Raw genomic sequence first — 17554 nt, forward strand, 5'->3', positions numbered from 1 at the left:
TTGGTCACATTCTTGGGTATTCTACTGTATGTTTCACCAAACAAAAAATCATCTTGTGTACCAGTTGGGTGGAGTATCAGCGATATCATGTTTTTTCCTGCAGGGTTCTCCCTGTGAGGGCATTTCTTGATCACTTGGAAACCCAGTCACTGAAGACCATAGGTCACCTTTTGGCTCATTCTCTGCACCATTCAAAAGTGGCATTGGCAACCCTAGTGATCCCAAGATCGCCGTGATCCAGCCTTCCTCATCTCCTAGGATCTTTCTATGGATGGTCTCGACCAATCTCATTGCGAACCTTGTCTCGATGGGATCCTATGCTTCAGAAGAACAAGCTGATTCTGCTCTCTGGTCCCAGGTTTGGACAACACTGGAAACTTGGAGAAGTGGTCAGTCATCACCAAGCAATATCCATTGCCAATGTGAGATGTCCCGATCATCAAGTAGTCGATCATCAACACTTCAAAAATGCAGAAGTTTGGATGGCTTGAATAGGGGCTCTATGTTCCGGAGGTTTGTTCAGTTCACACACCTAGCTGTCACAGTTGGGGCCAATACACCAGCCGCTGCAAACACCAAAGTGAGCACCTCTTTCATGATCCTCCGTACCTAACTGCACTACCAATCCCTCTGGAGCCAGCACTTGCCATATGATGTCAAATTCTCGAAGGAGCTGAATCCTTCAACACAACAAACAATTCTTCATGAACAGCATCTCCAACTGGCCCAAGATCTGCAGGGTGCTTGTGCATTAAGTAGTTCTATCCTCCTGATGGGGCCTCTGTTCTAGGGTGACCCACTTCCTTAGCTCTGCTAGTTTGGGATTATACTGGTGTAAATATACCCATTCATCTGGGGGCCGACCCAGGATCCGGGTGGTTCTGGGCTTTTCTATAGAACCTTTGGCAGTTACTATAGTTTCAGCAAACTGTTTGATGTCTGGAATCTTGTCACCTTTGAGTTCTTTTTCCACATCTTTCTTTGGGCCTGCTTGAGTGACTAGGGATGGAGAATCCACATTTGTGTTCTGAGATGTGGACCTGTATGAGATCTGATATTTGGACATTGTCTGTCTTGTTGCACGTGATTTGTTGTTATTTACATTAATAAAGTTCAAATTTTATATATTTTCCTTATAGTTCCCTATTTTTTAGCATGCATCTTTTTGTCTTCTAGTTTCTCCATTGCTATGCAGCATGCTTTAGGAGAACCCCTCTAGCTTAATTATAAATTAGTTGTGCCCTCTGTTTCTTAGTCTTGCAATGATATTTGGACATTCTCGTGACCCATCTTTGCCACAGTGCGCCCAGTTTTGCATTCTCCAGGTGAGCCAAGGAATTATTATCCATCCACACATGGATTTCTGCTCCCAACAAGTATTTTGCAAATCTTTCGATAATAGTTCACATCAGCACCAGTAACTCTAGCTTAAACAAACTATAGTAGTCTTTACAGTCTCTCTCAGTGCCCAGCTGGCATCGGTGATCACACTTTCTTTTCCTGCAACTAGGCCAATAATGCTCCTAGTCTGCACAGGCTGCCATCGGTGTACAAGTTTAACAAAGGATAACATACCGCCAGGGCCGTATTTAGAGTTTCTGCTGCCCTAGGCACTTTTCGTGCTGCCTCCCCCATTGGCGAGTATGACTAATGCAGACACTATCGGCAGTGACTTAGGCTACTTTCACATCAGCGATTTTTGACATTTGCGGCAGATCCGTCAGTTTTTCCGCATCCGTAACGGATCACTTATGGCAACACTGTGTTCGGCCTCATTCATTCCCTATGGGACTTGCAGCACTTGCGGTTTTGTTGCGATCCGGAAAATGCAGTACTTGCAGCAACAGGAAAAAAAAATGATGCTAGCAGTGTTTTTTTTTTGTCTCGCCTCAAGTGCCGCACATGTCCACAAGTCCCATAGGGAATGAATGAGGCCGAACGCAGAGTTGCCAGCCCGTAAGTGATATGTTACGCGACAGATGTGGAAAAACTGCAGTGTCTGCCGCGAACGGAGAAAATCGCTGATGTGAAAGTAGCCTTAGCAAACCTTTCCATTAGTTGTCATGTGAGAAACTGGTGGATCTCATACACAGTACATGGTCAGTTGATTCTGCCACGGTTGCATGGTTTGGCTGACAGATTTTTAAGGGCAACCTGTCAGTCGATTCATACTACCAAAACCACGGGCAGCATCAGTCAGACTGCAAACAGGGATGTTTATCTCTGCAATGCTCGGACGTTTCAGAGAGAATAGTGTGAAGAGCTGGATGGGTAATTTAGTGAGAGGACGGACTAATCTGTTGCTATCGTCTGTGGGCTTCTCACTCCATGTCTCTAGATCAGGGGTGGGCAATTTATTTCCCCGAGGGCCCAGATGAAAGACCATGACTGTTGTGGAGCATGAAATAGCATGAAAATAATTCTACTCAATATTAATTAGTATTAATTGTATCACTTAATATTGAGAATAAAGTATGCTGACACCCGCTATATATCTTTAAACCCCCCACAGCCCCTTATATACAGCATGAGCCCCACACAGCCTCCCCATATACAGCATGAGACCCACATAACCTCCCCATATACAGCATGAGACCAGCCTCTCATCTCCTCAGCAGCCTCCCCTCTCCAGCCTCTCATCCCCTCTCCTCAGCAGCCTCCCCTCACCAGCCTCTCATCTCCCCTCAGCAGCCTCCCCTCACCAGCCTCTCATCCCCTCTCCTCAGCAGCCTCCCCACACCAGCCTCTCATCTCCTCTCCTTTCCAGCCTCTCATCTCCTCTCCTTACCAGCCTCTCCTCACCAGCCTCTCCTCTCCTTTCCAGCCTCTCATCTTCTTTCCAGCCTCTCGTCTCCTTTCCAGCCTCTCATCTCCTTTCCAGCCTCTCATCTCCTCTCCTCACCAGCCTCTCCTCTCCTTTCCAGCCTCTCCTCTCCTTTCCAGCCTCTCATCTCCTCTCCTCAGCAGCCTCCCCACACCAGCCTCTCATCTCCTCTCCTTTCCAGCCTCTCCTCTCCTCTCCTTTCCAGCCTCTCATCTCTCCTTTCCAGCCTCTCATCTCCTCTCCTTACCAGCCTCTCCTCACCAGCCTCTCCTCTCCTTACCAGCCTCTCCTCTCCTTACCAGCCTCTCCTCTCCTTTCCAGCCTCTCATCTCCTTTCCAGCCTCTCATCTCCTTTCCAGCCTCTCATCTCCTCTCCTCAACAGCCTCTCCTCTCCTTTCCAGCCTCTCCTCTCCTTTCCAGCCTCTCATCTCCTCTCCTCAGCAGCCTCCCCACACCAGCCTCTCATCTCTCCTTTCCAGCCTCTCCTCTCCTCTCCTTTCCAGCCTCTCATCTCCTCTCCTTTCCAGCCTCTCATCTCCTCTCCTTTCCAGCCTCTCATCTCCTCTCCTTTCCAGCCTCTCATCATCTCCTCTCCTCAGAAGCCTCCCCACACCAGCCTCTCATCTCCTCTCCTTTCCAGCCTCTCATCTCCTCAGCAGCCTCCCCCACCAGCCTCTCATCTCTCCTTACCAGCCTCTCATCTCCTCCCCTTACCAGCCTCCCCTCTCCTCACTCACATCAGCAGACTCCCGTCTCCTCTCTCACCTCACTCCTCTCTGCAGCTTCCTGAGTCCTCACACACTGCCCGCCTCCTCTCCCTGCTCACCGCCGACTTCAGTATCGTCTCCCACAAACATGTCCATCCTGCTTCTCTACAAAAAAGCAAAATGTCTTCTAGCTTGAAACGTGTAAATCACCACAATCTGTGTCTCCCCTGTATGTGCATGCTGAGACTTATAGTGCCACAGCAGCTGAGACAGGACGGAAGGGCTCTTACCTGCCGTGGACCTTAGCAGGGTCCCCCCTCTGACAAGCAACATCTGAGGGGGCAGACAAGCACAGAGGTGAGACCCCCAATATCCCCAGACCCCCCTGATGCTCCCTGTACAAACCCCCCAGTCACCTTCTCACCACATGGGGGACAGTACTGGCAGAGCACAAGAAGTGCAGCACTGAAACACTTCCCCCACAGATGACACAGAAAGGTTCCTTGTTACCGAGGAGACAGGAAATCCTCAGGCTGACAGCAGTTAACTCCTTACAGTCTGTGCCGTCACCTGCGGAGTCTTCACGAGGGCTCTCACACCTCCAGTCTGCTCCAGTGCTCCTACATAAGAGCGCGCAGCGTGTCACATGACCCATGTCAGGACCGTGATACACTTGGGCCTGCTGCTTAAAGGTACAGCACCCATTTCTGCCCCATACAGTAGTCAGGGCTGTAATGCCCTGATGGCGGCCCTGCGCCCGAGACCCCCTCCCCCCGCAGCAGCCAAGACTGAGGTGGGTGGGTGGGCCAAGGGGTGAACCTAGCCTCTATGCTGCCTGAGGCGAACTGCAAAATGGCGCCCCCCCCCCCCATAGTAAAATCAGTATAAATAAATCTGGTTTACTCTTTACTTACATTCAATTTACATTACATTTACTCTTTACATGCATTCAGTATAAATAAATCTGGTTTACTCTTTACTTACATTCAATTTACATTACATTTACTCTTTACATGCATTCAGTAGTTTGAAGTCACATAGAGTGCAGAAATATGTCTACAGCCCTGAACACCCCTTTAATTGCTACGTACTGTAGATCTGTATCCAGATGTACGATAAATAATAATGATTGCAGGGGCCTTCACCATTTGACCCCCACTAATCACAGGCTGCAGTGGTCGTACTATTATGTACAGCAAATGACTGTGAGGTCAGTGATTGGCTGCAGCGGTCATGTAAATAATGCACAGGTACTTTTGGTACCAGAGGGGAACACCGACACGAATGAGAATCACTAAATAATGTAATAGGGGGTTTTCAATTTTATTTTTTAAGACCATCCCTTACTCTTTTGAAAATTTGGCAAAATAAGAGAAAATTAAAGCCCACAGGTGACTGGCACAGGCCCCCATTCAGAGAAGCGTCTAAGGCTATGTGCACACATTGCGGATCCGCCGCTGTGGGTCCGCCGCTGTGGGTCCGCAGCGGTTTCCCATGTGTTTACAGTACAATGTAAACCTATGGAAAACGGAATCCGCAGTGCACATGCTGCGGAAAAATCGTGCGGAAACGCTGCGGTTTACATTCCGCAGCGTGTCAATTCTTTGTGCGGTTTCTGCAGCGGTTTACACCTGCTCCATAATGGGAATCTGCAGGTGTAAAACCGCAGGTGAAATCCGCACAAAATACGCACAAAATACGCAAAAAAAACAAAACACAGTAAAGCCGCGGTAAAACGCAGTGCCTTTTACCTGCGGATTTCTGAAATCCTCTGCAGAAAAATCCGCAGCCCTCAAAAATACGTGTGCACATAGCCTCACAGTCACCTGACCGCTGCAGCTAATCACAGGTTTTATCTGTTCTGTGACATCCAGATGGTGCAGTCATCACTTCCAGAACCGCTGTCGACCACCAGAGAGGTCTGTGGCTGAATTCCCGGGGTGACAGGAGGGCAATATCTCTCTGTGTAGGATTTATTTTAAATAAACTAGTATGTATATACTGTATATTTCCCCATCTCAGATAACCCCTTTAATGCCAGGCAGGATACAATACAAACATAACACATCCTCTTCTATTTACCTTCATGGTCACAGTCTCCTGCTGCCTGTGGCTCCTGTGCTTACCTGGTGTATACCAAAGAGGGCACACAGCAGGCAGCAAGGGGGGCCTGGTACCATTGTCATATTAAGGAAGCAATTTATGACGTGGGATTTACCCTGCTGGCATCACTGCTATATTCTAGTGACAGTGACAAGCGCATAATACCAGGGGCATAGGAGACTAGATGGGGGCACGAGAGAACAGAGGGGGGGGGAACGAGAGAACAGGGGGGGGGGGGACGAGAGAATAGATGGGGGCACGAGAGAATTACAGTGACGGTTGCGCACTCTAATTGTGAATATAGGGGAACCTCAGAATATGACCTCGCTGTTATTGAAAATAAATCTATATACAAAAACGAACACTGATTTTACCGCCATATTGTGACAATATGCAACTCTGATGGTCGCAATACTCGGAGTGCCCCTATAAAAATACAATAATGCTGAAGTGCCCACTTTACATTTAATAATGTCCCCTAAGTCCCTCATGTACTGCTCCATTACACAGTATGGTGAGCTCAAAGCTTCCATATACACTGTATAAGGCCCCCACAGCTCCCCTATACACAGTATGATGATTCTATAACTCCGCTATACACCATATGATGTTCCCACTGCTTCCCTATTTGCACAGTATAATGCTGACAGATCTCCACTATAGAAAGTATAATGCCTCCCAGAGCTCCACTATATACAGTGTAATGGGCCAACAGCTCCCATATGCACAATATGCCTTCACAGTTCCCTATACACAGTATCGTGGGTCCACAGCTCCCTTATAAACAGTATGATGTCCCTCACAGTTCTCCTGTACACAGTATGATGTGGCTACAGCTTCCTTATACACAGTATGATGTGGCTACAGCTTCCTTATACACAGTATGATGGGGCCACAGCTTCCTTATACACAGTATGATGGGCCACAGCTCCTCTATATACAGTATGATGGGGCCACAGCTCCTCTATATACAGTATGATGGGCCCACAGCTCCCTTATACACAGTATGATGGGCCCGCAGCTCCCATATACACAGTATGATGGGCCTGCAGCTCCCGTATACACAGTATGATGGGCCCACAGCTCCCTTATATACAGTATGATGGGCCCACAGCTCCCTTATACACAGTATGATGGGCCCGCAGCTCCCATATACACAGTATGATGGACCTGCAGCTCCCATATACACAGTATGATGGACCCGCAGCTCCCTTATACACAGTATGATGGGCCCGCAGCTCCCTTATACACAGTATGATGGACCCACAGCTCCCTTATACACAGTATGATGGACACACAGCTCCTCTATATACAGTATGATGGGCCCACAGCTCCTCTATACACAGTATGATGGGCCCACAGCTCCCTTATACACAGTATGATGGGCCCGCAGCTCCCTTATACACAGTATGATGGGCCCGCAGCTCCCTTATACACAGTATGATGGGCCCGCAGCTCCTCTATATACAGTATGATGGACCCACAGCTCCCTTATACACAGTATGATGGACTCTCAGCTCCTCTATATACAGTATGATGGGCCCACAGCTCCCTTATACACAGTATGATGTGGCTACAGCTTCCTTATACACAGTATGATGGGGCCACAGCTCCTCTATATACAGTATGATGGGCCCACAGCTCCCTTATACACAGTATGATGGGCCCGCAGCTCCCATATACACAGTATGATGGGCCCGCAGCTCCCGTATACACAGTATGATGGACCCGCACCTCCCTTATACACAGTATGACGGGCCCACAGCTCCCTTATACACAGTATGATGGACCCACAGCTCCCTTATACACAGTATGATGGACACACAGCTCCTCTATATACAGTATGATGGGCCCACAGCTCCTCTATACACAGTATGATGGGCCCACAGCTCCCTTATACACAGTATGATGGGCCCGCAGCTCCCTTATACACAGTATGATGGGCCCGCAGCTCCCTTATACACAGTATGATGGGCCCGCAGCTCCTCTATATACAGTATGATGGGCCCACAGCTCCTCTATACACAGTATGATGGGCCCACAGCTCCCTTATACACAGTATGATGGGCCCGCAGCTCCCTTATACACAGTATGATGGGCCCGCAGCTCCCTTATACACAGTATGATGGGCCCGCAGCTCCTCTATATACAGTATGATGGGCCCACAGCTCCCTTATACACAGTATGATGTGGCTACAGCTTCCTTATACACAGTATGATGGGGCCACAGCTCCTCTATATACAGTATGATGGGCCCACAGCTCCCTTATACACAGTATGATGGGCCCGCAGCTCCCATATACACAGTATGATGGGCCCGCAGCTCCCGTATACACAGTATGATGGACCCGCACCTCCCTTATACACAGTATGACGGGCCCACAGCTCCCTTATACACAGTATGATGGACCCACAGCTCCCTTATACACAGTATGATGGACACACAGCTCCTCTATATACAGTATGATGGGCCCACAGCTCCTCTATACACAGTATGATGGGCCCACAGCTCCCTTATACACAGTATGATGGGCCCACAGCTCCCTTATATACAGTATGATGGGCCCCCAGCTCCCGTATACACAGTATGATGGACCCGCAGCTCCCTTATACACAGTATGATGGGCCCGCAGCTCCCTTATACACAGTATGATGGACTCGCAGCTCCCATATACACAGTATGATGGGCCCGCAGCTCCCGTATACACAGTATGATGGACCCGCACCTCCGTTATACACAGTATGACGGGCCCACAGCTCCCTTATACACAGTATGATGGACCCACAGCTCCCTTATACACAGTATGATGGACACACAGCTCCTCTATATACAGTATGATGGGCCCACAGCTCCTCTATACACAGTATGATGGGCCCACAGCTCCCTTATACACAGTATGATGGGCCCACAGCTCCCTTATATACAGTATGATGGGCCCCCAGCTCCCGTATACACAGTATGATGGACCCGCAGCTCCCTTATACACAGTATGATGGGCCCGCAGCTCCCTTATACACAGTATGATGGACTCTCAGCTCCCTTATACACAGTATGATGGGCCCACAGCTCCCTTATACACAGTATGATGGGCCCGCAGGTCCCTTATACACAGTATGATGGGTCCACAGCTCCCTTATACACAGTATGATGGGCCCGCAGCTCCCTTATACACAGTATGAAGGGCCCACAGCTCCCGTATACACAGTATGATGGGCCCACAGCTCCCGTATAAACAGTATGATGGGCCCACAGCTCCCTTATCACAGTATGATGAGCCCACAGCTCCGTTGCCACAGTATGATGGGCCCGCAGCTCCCTTATACACAGTATGATGGGCCCGCAGCTCCCTTATACACAGTATGATGGGCCCACAGCTCCCTTATACACAGTATGAACCCACAGCTCCCTTATCACAGTATGATGAGCCCACAGCTCCCTTACCACAGTATGATGGTCCCGCAGCTCCCTTATACACAGTATGATGGGCCCACAGCTCCCTTATACACAGTATGATGGGCCCGCAGCTCCCTTGTACACAGTATGAGCCCACAGCTCCCTTATCACAGTATGATGAGCCCACAGCTCCCTTACCACAGTATGATGGGCCCGCAGCTCCCTTATACACAGTATGAACCCACAGCTCCCTTATACACAGTATGATGGACACACAGCTCCTCTATATACAGTATGATGAGCCCACAGCTCCCTTATACACAGTATGATGGGCCTGCAGCTCCCTTATACACAGTATGATGGACCCACAGCTCCCTTATACACAGTATGATGGACACACAGCTCCTCTATATACAGTATGATGGGCCCACAGCTCCCTTATACACAGTATGATGGGCCCGCAGCTCCCTTATGCACAGTATGATGGGCCCACAGCTCCCTTATACACAGTATGATGGGCCCGCAGCTCCCTTATACACAGTATGATGGGCCCACAGCTCCCGTATACACAGTATGATGGGCCCACAGCTCCCGTATAAACAGTATGATGGGCCCACAGCTCCCTTATCACAGTATGATGAGCCCACAGCTCCCTTGCCACAGTATGATGGGCCCGCAGCTCCCTTATACACAGTATGATGGGCCCGCAGCTCCCTTATACACAGTATGATGGGCCCACAGCTCCCTTATACACAGTATGAACCCACAGCTCCCTTATCACAGTATGATGAGCCCACAGCTCCCTTACCACAGTATGATGGGCCCGCAGCTCCCTTATACACAGTATGATGGGCCCACAGCTCCCTTATACACAGTATGATGGGCCCGCAGCTCCCTTGTACACAGTATGAGCCCACAGCTCCCTTATCACAGTATGATGAGCCCACAGCTCCCTTACCACAGTATGATGGGCCCGCAGCTCCCTTATACTCAGTATGATGGGCCCGCAGCTCCCTTATACACAGTATGATGGACCCACAGCTACCTTATACACAGTATGATGGACACACAGCTCCTCTATATACAGTATGATGGGCCCACAGCTCCCTTATACACAGTATGATGGGCCCGCAGCTCCCTTATGCACAGTATGATGGGCCCACAGCTCCCTTATACACAGTATGATGGGCCCGCAGCTCCCTTATACACAGTATGATGGGCCCCCAGCTCCCTTATACACAGTATGATGGGCCCGCAGCTCCCTTATACACAGTATGATGGGCCCGCAGCTCCCTTATACACAGTATGATGGACTCTCAGCCCCCTTATACACAGTATGATGGACTCTCAGTTCCCTTATACACAGTATGATGGGCCCACAGCTCCCTTATACACAGTATGATGGGCCCGCAGGTCCCTTATACACAGTATGATGGGTCCACAGCTCCCTTATACACAGTATGAACCCACAGCTCCCTTACCACAGTATGATGAGCCCACAGCTCCCTTACCACAGTATAATGGTCCCGCAGCTCCCTTATACACAGTATGATGGGCCCACAGCTCCCTTATACACAGTATGATGGGCCCGCAGCTACCTTGTACACAGTATGAGCCCACAGCTCCCTTATCACAGTATGATGAGCCCACAGCTCCCTTACCACAGTATGATGGGCCCGCAGCTCCCTTATACTCAGTATGATGGGCCTGCAGCTCCCTTATACACAGTATGATGGAACCACAGCTCCCTTATACACAGTATGATGGACACACAGCTCCTCTATATACAGTATGATGGGCCCACAGCTCCCTTATACACAGTATGATGGGCCGGCAGCTCCCTTATGCACAGTATGATGGGCCCACAGCTCCCTTATACACAGTATGATGGGCCCGCAGCTCCCTTATACACAGTATGATGGGCCCACAGCTCCCGTATACACAGTATGATGGGCCCACAGCTCCCGTATAAACAGTATGATGGGCCCACAGCTCCCTTATCACAGTATGATGAGCCCACAGCTCCCTTGCCACAGTATGATGGGCCCGCAGCTCCCTTATACACAGTATGATGGGCCCGCAGCTCCCTTATACACAGTATGATGGGCCCACAGCTCCCTTATACACAGTATGAACCCACAGCTCCCTTATCACAGTATGATGAGCCCACAGCTCCCTTACCACAGTATGATGGGCCCGCAGCTCCCTTATACACAGTATCATGGGCCCACAGCTCCCTTATACACAGTATGATGGGCCCGCAGCTCCCTTGTACACAGTATGAGCCCACAGCTCCCTTATCACAGTATGATGAGCCCACAGCTCCCTTACCACAGTATGATGGGCCTGCAGCTCCCTTATACTCAGTATGATGGGCCCGCAGCTCCCTTATACACAGTATGATGGACCCACAGCTACCTTATACACAGTATGATGGACACACAGCTCCTCTATATACAGTATGATGGGCCCACAGCTCCCGTATACACAGTATGATGGGCCCGCAGCTCCCTTATGCACAGTATGATGGGCCCACAGCTCCCTTATACACAGTATGATGGGCCCGCAGCTCCCTTATACACAGTATGATGGGCCCCCAGCTCCCTTATACACAGTATGATGGGCCCGCAGCTCCCTTATACACAGTATGATGGGCCCGCAGCTCCCTTATACACAGTATGATGGACTCTCAGCCCCCTTATACACAGTATGATGGACTCTCAGTTCCCTTATACACAGTATGATGGGCCCACAGCTCCCTTATACACAGTATGATGGGCCCGCAGGTCCCTTATACACAGTATGATGGGTCCACAGCTCCCTTATACACAGTATGATGGGCCCGCAGCTCCCTTATACACAGTATGATGGACCCACAGCTCCCGTATACACAGTATGATGGGCCCACAGCTCCCGTATACACAGTATGATGGGACCACAGCTCCCTTATACACAGTATGAGCCTACAGCTCCCTTATCACAGTATGATGGGCCCGCAGCTCCCTTACCACAGTATGATGGGCCCGCAGCTTCCTTATACACAGTATGATTGGCCCGCAGCTCCCTTATACACAGTATGATGGACACACAGCTCCTCTATATACAGTATGATGGGCCCACAGCTCCTCTATACACAGTATGATGGGTCCACAGCTCCCTTATACACAGTATGATGGGCCCGCAGCTCCCTTATACACAGTATGAAGGGCCCACAGCTCCCGTATACACAGTATGATGGGCCCACAGCTCCCGTATAAACAGTATGATGGGCCCACAGCTCCCTTATCACAGTATGATGAGCCCACAGCTCCGTTGCCACAGTATGATGGGCCCGCAGCTCCCTTATACACAGTATGATGGGCCCGCAGCTCCCTTATACACAGTATGATGGGCCCACAGCTCCCTTATACACAGTATGAACCCACAGCTCCCTTATCACAGTATGATGAGCCCACAGCTCCCTTACCACAGTATGATGGTCCCGCAGCTCCCTTATACACAGTATGATGGGCCCACAGCTCCCTTATACACAGTATGATGGGCCCGCAGCTCCCTTGTACACAGTATGAGCCCACAGCTCCCTTATCACAGTATGATGAGCCCACAGCTCCCTTACCACAGTATAATGGGCCCGCAGCTCCCTTATACACAGTATGAACCCACAGCTCCCTTATACACAGTATGATGGACACACAGCTCCTCTATATACAGTATGATGAGCCCACAGCTCCCTTATACACAGTATGATGGGCCTGCAGCTCCCTTATACACAGTATGATGGACCCACAGCTCCCTTATACACAGTATGATGGACACACAGCTCCTCTATATACAGTATGATGGGCCCACAGCTCCCTTATACACAGTATGATGGGCCCGCAGCTCCCTTATGCACAGTATGATGGGCCCACAGCTCCCTTATACACAGTATGATGGGCCCGCAGCTCCCTTATACACAGTATGATGGGCCCACAGCTCCCGTATACACAGTATGATGGGCCCACAGCTCCCGTATAAACAGTATGATGGGCCCACAGCTCCCTTATCACAGTATGATGAGCCCACAGCTCCCTTGCCACAGTATGATGGGCCCGCAGCTCCCTTATACACAGTATGATGGGCCCGCAGCTCCCTTATACACAGTATGATGGGCCCACAGCTCCCTTATACACAGTATGAACCCACAGCTCCCTTATCACAGTATGATGAGCCCACAGCTCCCTTACCACAGTATGATGGGCCCGCAGCTCCCTTATACACAGTATGATGGGCCCACAGCTCCCTTATACACAGTATGATGGGCCCGCAGCTCCCTTGTACACAGTATGAGCCCACAGCTCCCTTATCACAGTATGATGAGCCCACAGCTCCCTTACCACAGTATGATGGGCCCGCAGCTCCCTTATACTCAGTATGATGGGCCCGCAGCTCCCTTATACACAGTATGATGGACCCACAGCTACCTTATACACAGTATGATGGACACACAGCTCCTCTATATACAGTATGATGGGCCCACAGCTCCCTTATACACAGTATGATGGGCCCGCAGCTCCCTTATGCACAGTATGATGGGCCCACAGCTCCCTTATACACAGTATGATGGGCCCGCAGCTCCCTTATACACAGTATGATGGGCCCGCAGCTCCCTTATACACAGTATGATGGGCCCGCAGCTCCCTTATACACAGTATGATGGACTCTCAGCCCCCTTATACACAGTATGATGGACTCTCAGTTCCCTTATACACAGTATGATGGGCCCACAGCTCCCTTATACACAGTATGATGGGCCCGCAGGTCCCTTATACACAGTATGATGGGTCCACAGCTCCCTTATACACAGTATGAACCCACAGCTCCCTTACCACAGTATGATGGGCCCACAGCTCCCTTACCACAGTATAATGGTCCCGCAGCTCCCTTATACACAGTATGATGGGCCCACAGCTCCCTTATACACAGTATGATGGGCCCGCAGCTACCTTGTTCACAGTATGAGCCCACAGCTCCCCTATCACAGTATGATGAGCCCACAGCTCCCTTACCACAGTATGATGGGCCCGCAGCTCCCTTATACTCAGTATGATGGGCCTGCAGCTCCCTTATACACAGTATGATGGACCCACAGCTCCCTTATACACAGTATGATGGACACACAGCTCCTCTATATACAGTATGATGGGCCCACAGCTCCCTTATACACAGTATGATGGGCCGGCAGCTCCCTTATGCACAGTATGATGGGCCCACAGCTCCCTTATACACAGTATGATGGGCCCGCAGCTCCCTTATACACAGTATGATGGGCCCACAGCTCCCGTATACACAGTATGATGGGCCCACAGCTCCCGTATAAACAGTATGATGGGCCCACAGCTCCCTTATCACAGTATGATGAGCCCACAGCTCCCTTGCCACAGTATGATGGGCCCGCAGCTCCCTTATACACAGTATGATGGGCCCGCAGCTCCCGTATACACAGTATGATGGGCCCACAGCTCCCTTATACACAGTATGAACCCACAGCTCCCTTATCACAGTATGATGAGCCCACAGCTCCCTTACCACAGTATGATGGGCCCGCAGCTCCCTTATACACAGTATCATGGGCCCACAGCTCCCTTATACACAGTATGATGGGCCCGCAGCTCCCTTGTACACAGTATGAGCCCACAGCTCCCTTATCACAGTATGATGAGCCCACAGCTCCCTTACCACAGTATGATGGGCCTGCAGCTCCCTTATACTCAGTATGATGGGCCCGCAGCTCCCTTATACACAGTATGATGGACCCACAGCTACCTTATACACAGTATGATGGACACACAGCTCCTCTATATACAGTATGATGGGCCCACAGCTCTCTTATACACAGTATGATGGGCCCGCAGCTCCCTTATGCACAGTATGATGGGCCCACAGCTCCCTTATACACAGTATGATGGGCCCGCAGCTCCCTTATACACAGTATGATGGGCCCCCAGCTCCCTTATACACAGTATGATGGGCCCGCAGCTCCCTTATACACAGTATGATGGGCCCGCAGCTCCCTTATACACAGTATGATGGACTCTCAGCCCCCTTATACACAGTATGATGGACTCTCAGTTCCCTTATACACAGTATGATGGGCCCACAGCTCCCTTATACACAGTATGATGGGCCCGCAGGTCCCTTATACACAGTATGATGGGTCCACAGCTCCCTTATACACAGTATGATGGGCCCGCAGCTCCCTTATACACAGTATGATGGACCCACAGCTCCCGTATACACAGTATGATGGGCCCACAGCTCCCGTATACACAGTATGATGGGACCACAGCTCCCTTATACACAGTATGAGCCTACAGCTCCCTTATCACAGTATGATGGGCCCGCAGCTCCCTTACCACAGTATGATGGGCCTGCAGCTTCCTTATACACAGTATGATTGGCCCGCAGCTCCCTTATACACAGTATGACGGGCCCGCAGCTCCCTTATACACAGTATGATGGGCCCGCAGCTCCCTTATACACAGTATGATGGGCCCGCAGCTCCCTGTCATGATTTGGCAGTCTGCAGTCACATAAAGTGACTGCAGACATTTATTCCAAACCTTTATCAACTTTATAGTATTAAATTGCTTATTATTAAATTATTAAAGCACCACTCTAGCAGGGTTTTTTCCACCGTTGGAGTGGTGCTTTAAGCGCAGGTCCCCTTCCCAGTCATTTACTCATCCTCCGGCGTATTCACTATTTTGTGGCACTGCTGCAGTCCCACAGCTCAAACTTCTGAGCGCAGCTTCTGACAGGCCAGAAGTGAGAAGCTATGTCACAAGCGCTCAGTGTATGACTATGAGGCTATGTGCACACGTTGCGGATTCGTATGCGCATTTTTCCCGCACAGTTTTTGCAAAATTCACAGGTAAAATGTGCTGCGTTTTACATGTGTATTTACCGCGGATTTCCTGCTTTTTTGTGAGGATTTCGCCTGTGTTTTTACACCTGCGGATTCCTATACAGGAGCAGGTGTAAAATGCTGCGGAATCCGCACAAAGAATTGACATGCTGCAGAAAATACAAAGCAGCGTTTCCGTGTGGTATTTTCCGCACCATGGGCACTGCGGATTTGGTTTTCCATAGGTTTACATGGTACTGTACACCGCATGGAAAACTGCTGAGAATCCGCAGCCAAATCCGCACCGTGTGCACATAGCCTGAGAGTGAAGAACAGGCCAGAACAAGGCTCCCACAGACACTGGAGCCTTGGACAGGACACAAACTGCAGGAGACGGAGCCGAGCGGAGACTAAAACAGATGAAGATGCCAGAAGGTAAGTATCAGACAGGGGGCAGAGGACGCGGATTTTCAGCACCGCTCCAGCAATGAAATAAAAAAACTAATGCTGGAGTGGTGCTGTAAATGTGATGCAGCTCTTGGTTACTGTATGCGGCTCCTTATACTAATACTCATAAAAGACCCAGGTGGTATGTATCAAAAGCCCCCGACCCCCCCATCTCCAGCCTCCCCAGACAGCAAATATTACCTGTGATGGATCACATATAATATCATAACAAAACATTATAATATTCAGCCCCAATACCCCCATCATCTCACATCCACCCCTCGGTGCCCTGTCCCACTTCACCCACCTTCAGCCCCCACAACACCCCCATGGTCTCACATTTACCCCCCAGTGCCCTGCCTCCCCTCCCCCACTTCAGTACCCAATATCCCAATCATCTTTCATTCACCCCATCAGTACCCTGTCCCCCTCACCCACTTTCAGCGCCCACAACACCCCCATAGTCTCACATTTACCCCCCAGTGCCGTCTCACTCCCCCACAATACCCCCATGCTCTCACATCCACCCCCTCAGTACCCTGTCCCCCCTCACCCACAATACCCCCATGGTCTCACATTCACATCACAGTGACATACCTGAACTTAATAAGCCTAAAATGTTCCATCCCCAGCACTTACTGATAAAGTTTGCAGACAGGACCAGGAAGTGTCTTGGTGAAATGCAACATGTGGGCACTAGGACCCAGCGTGCCTGAGCCAATCCCAGCGTGCACAGAGGGAAGAACTGCAGCGCCAGCCAGGGAAAAGCTTCATGATCAGGTCAGAAGGGGCGAAACCATTCACTGCAGGAGGGAGACTGCAGCCGGCCACTGTACTAGCAGCCTGCAGAGTCTCCGTCAGATGGGAGCAGAGCAGACATCATACTGCTCTGCTCCTATGCTGTGTTCTGTATGTCACAGAAGTGGCCCTGGCTCCCGGTGGGCCCCTTCATGTGACAGGGCCCAGGGCGATGCCCCCCTCTGCCCCCTCCAGTCGCTACGCTACTGTGTAGCAGGCAAGCAGCCACAGTCCCCGCCCACAGGCTGTGCTTAGTTCGTTCAAGTAGCTCGTCATCCTGGCTGCCTGGGCTGCTCACCCCTTCCCCATCCCGGCCCTCAGTACTTAACTTATAACCAGACAAGTTTGTGTGAGGAGGCAGCACCGTGCCCGGCATCCCCGCCGCCTCCTGCTG

General features: G+C 50.5%; 1 protein-coding gene across 1 annotated transcript in view; it reads right to left on the reverse strand.

The window, feature by feature from the left end:
- LOC143781194 (uncharacterized) overlaps nucleotides 1-17157 on the reverse strand; it is a 1139397-nt gene extending 1122240 nt beyond the window's left edge. The window contains exon 1 of the mRNA XM_077267681.1: nucleotides 17002-17157. Within this exon, the coding sequence (XP_077123796.1) occupies nucleotides 17002-17051 (50 nt within the window). The 5' untranslated portion in view covers nucleotides 17052-17157. The remainder of the gene's footprint in view (nucleotides 1-17001) is intronic.
- Between the last annotated feature and the right edge of the window lie 397 nt (nucleotides 17158-17554).

Source organism: Ranitomeya variabilis, chromosome 6 (assembly GCF_051348905.1).
Source record: "Ranitomeya variabilis isolate aRanVar5 chromosome 6, aRanVar5.hap1, whole genome shotgun sequence".
Lineage (NCBI taxonomy): Eukaryota > Metazoa > Chordata > Amphibia > Anura > Dendrobatidae > Ranitomeya > Ranitomeya variabilis.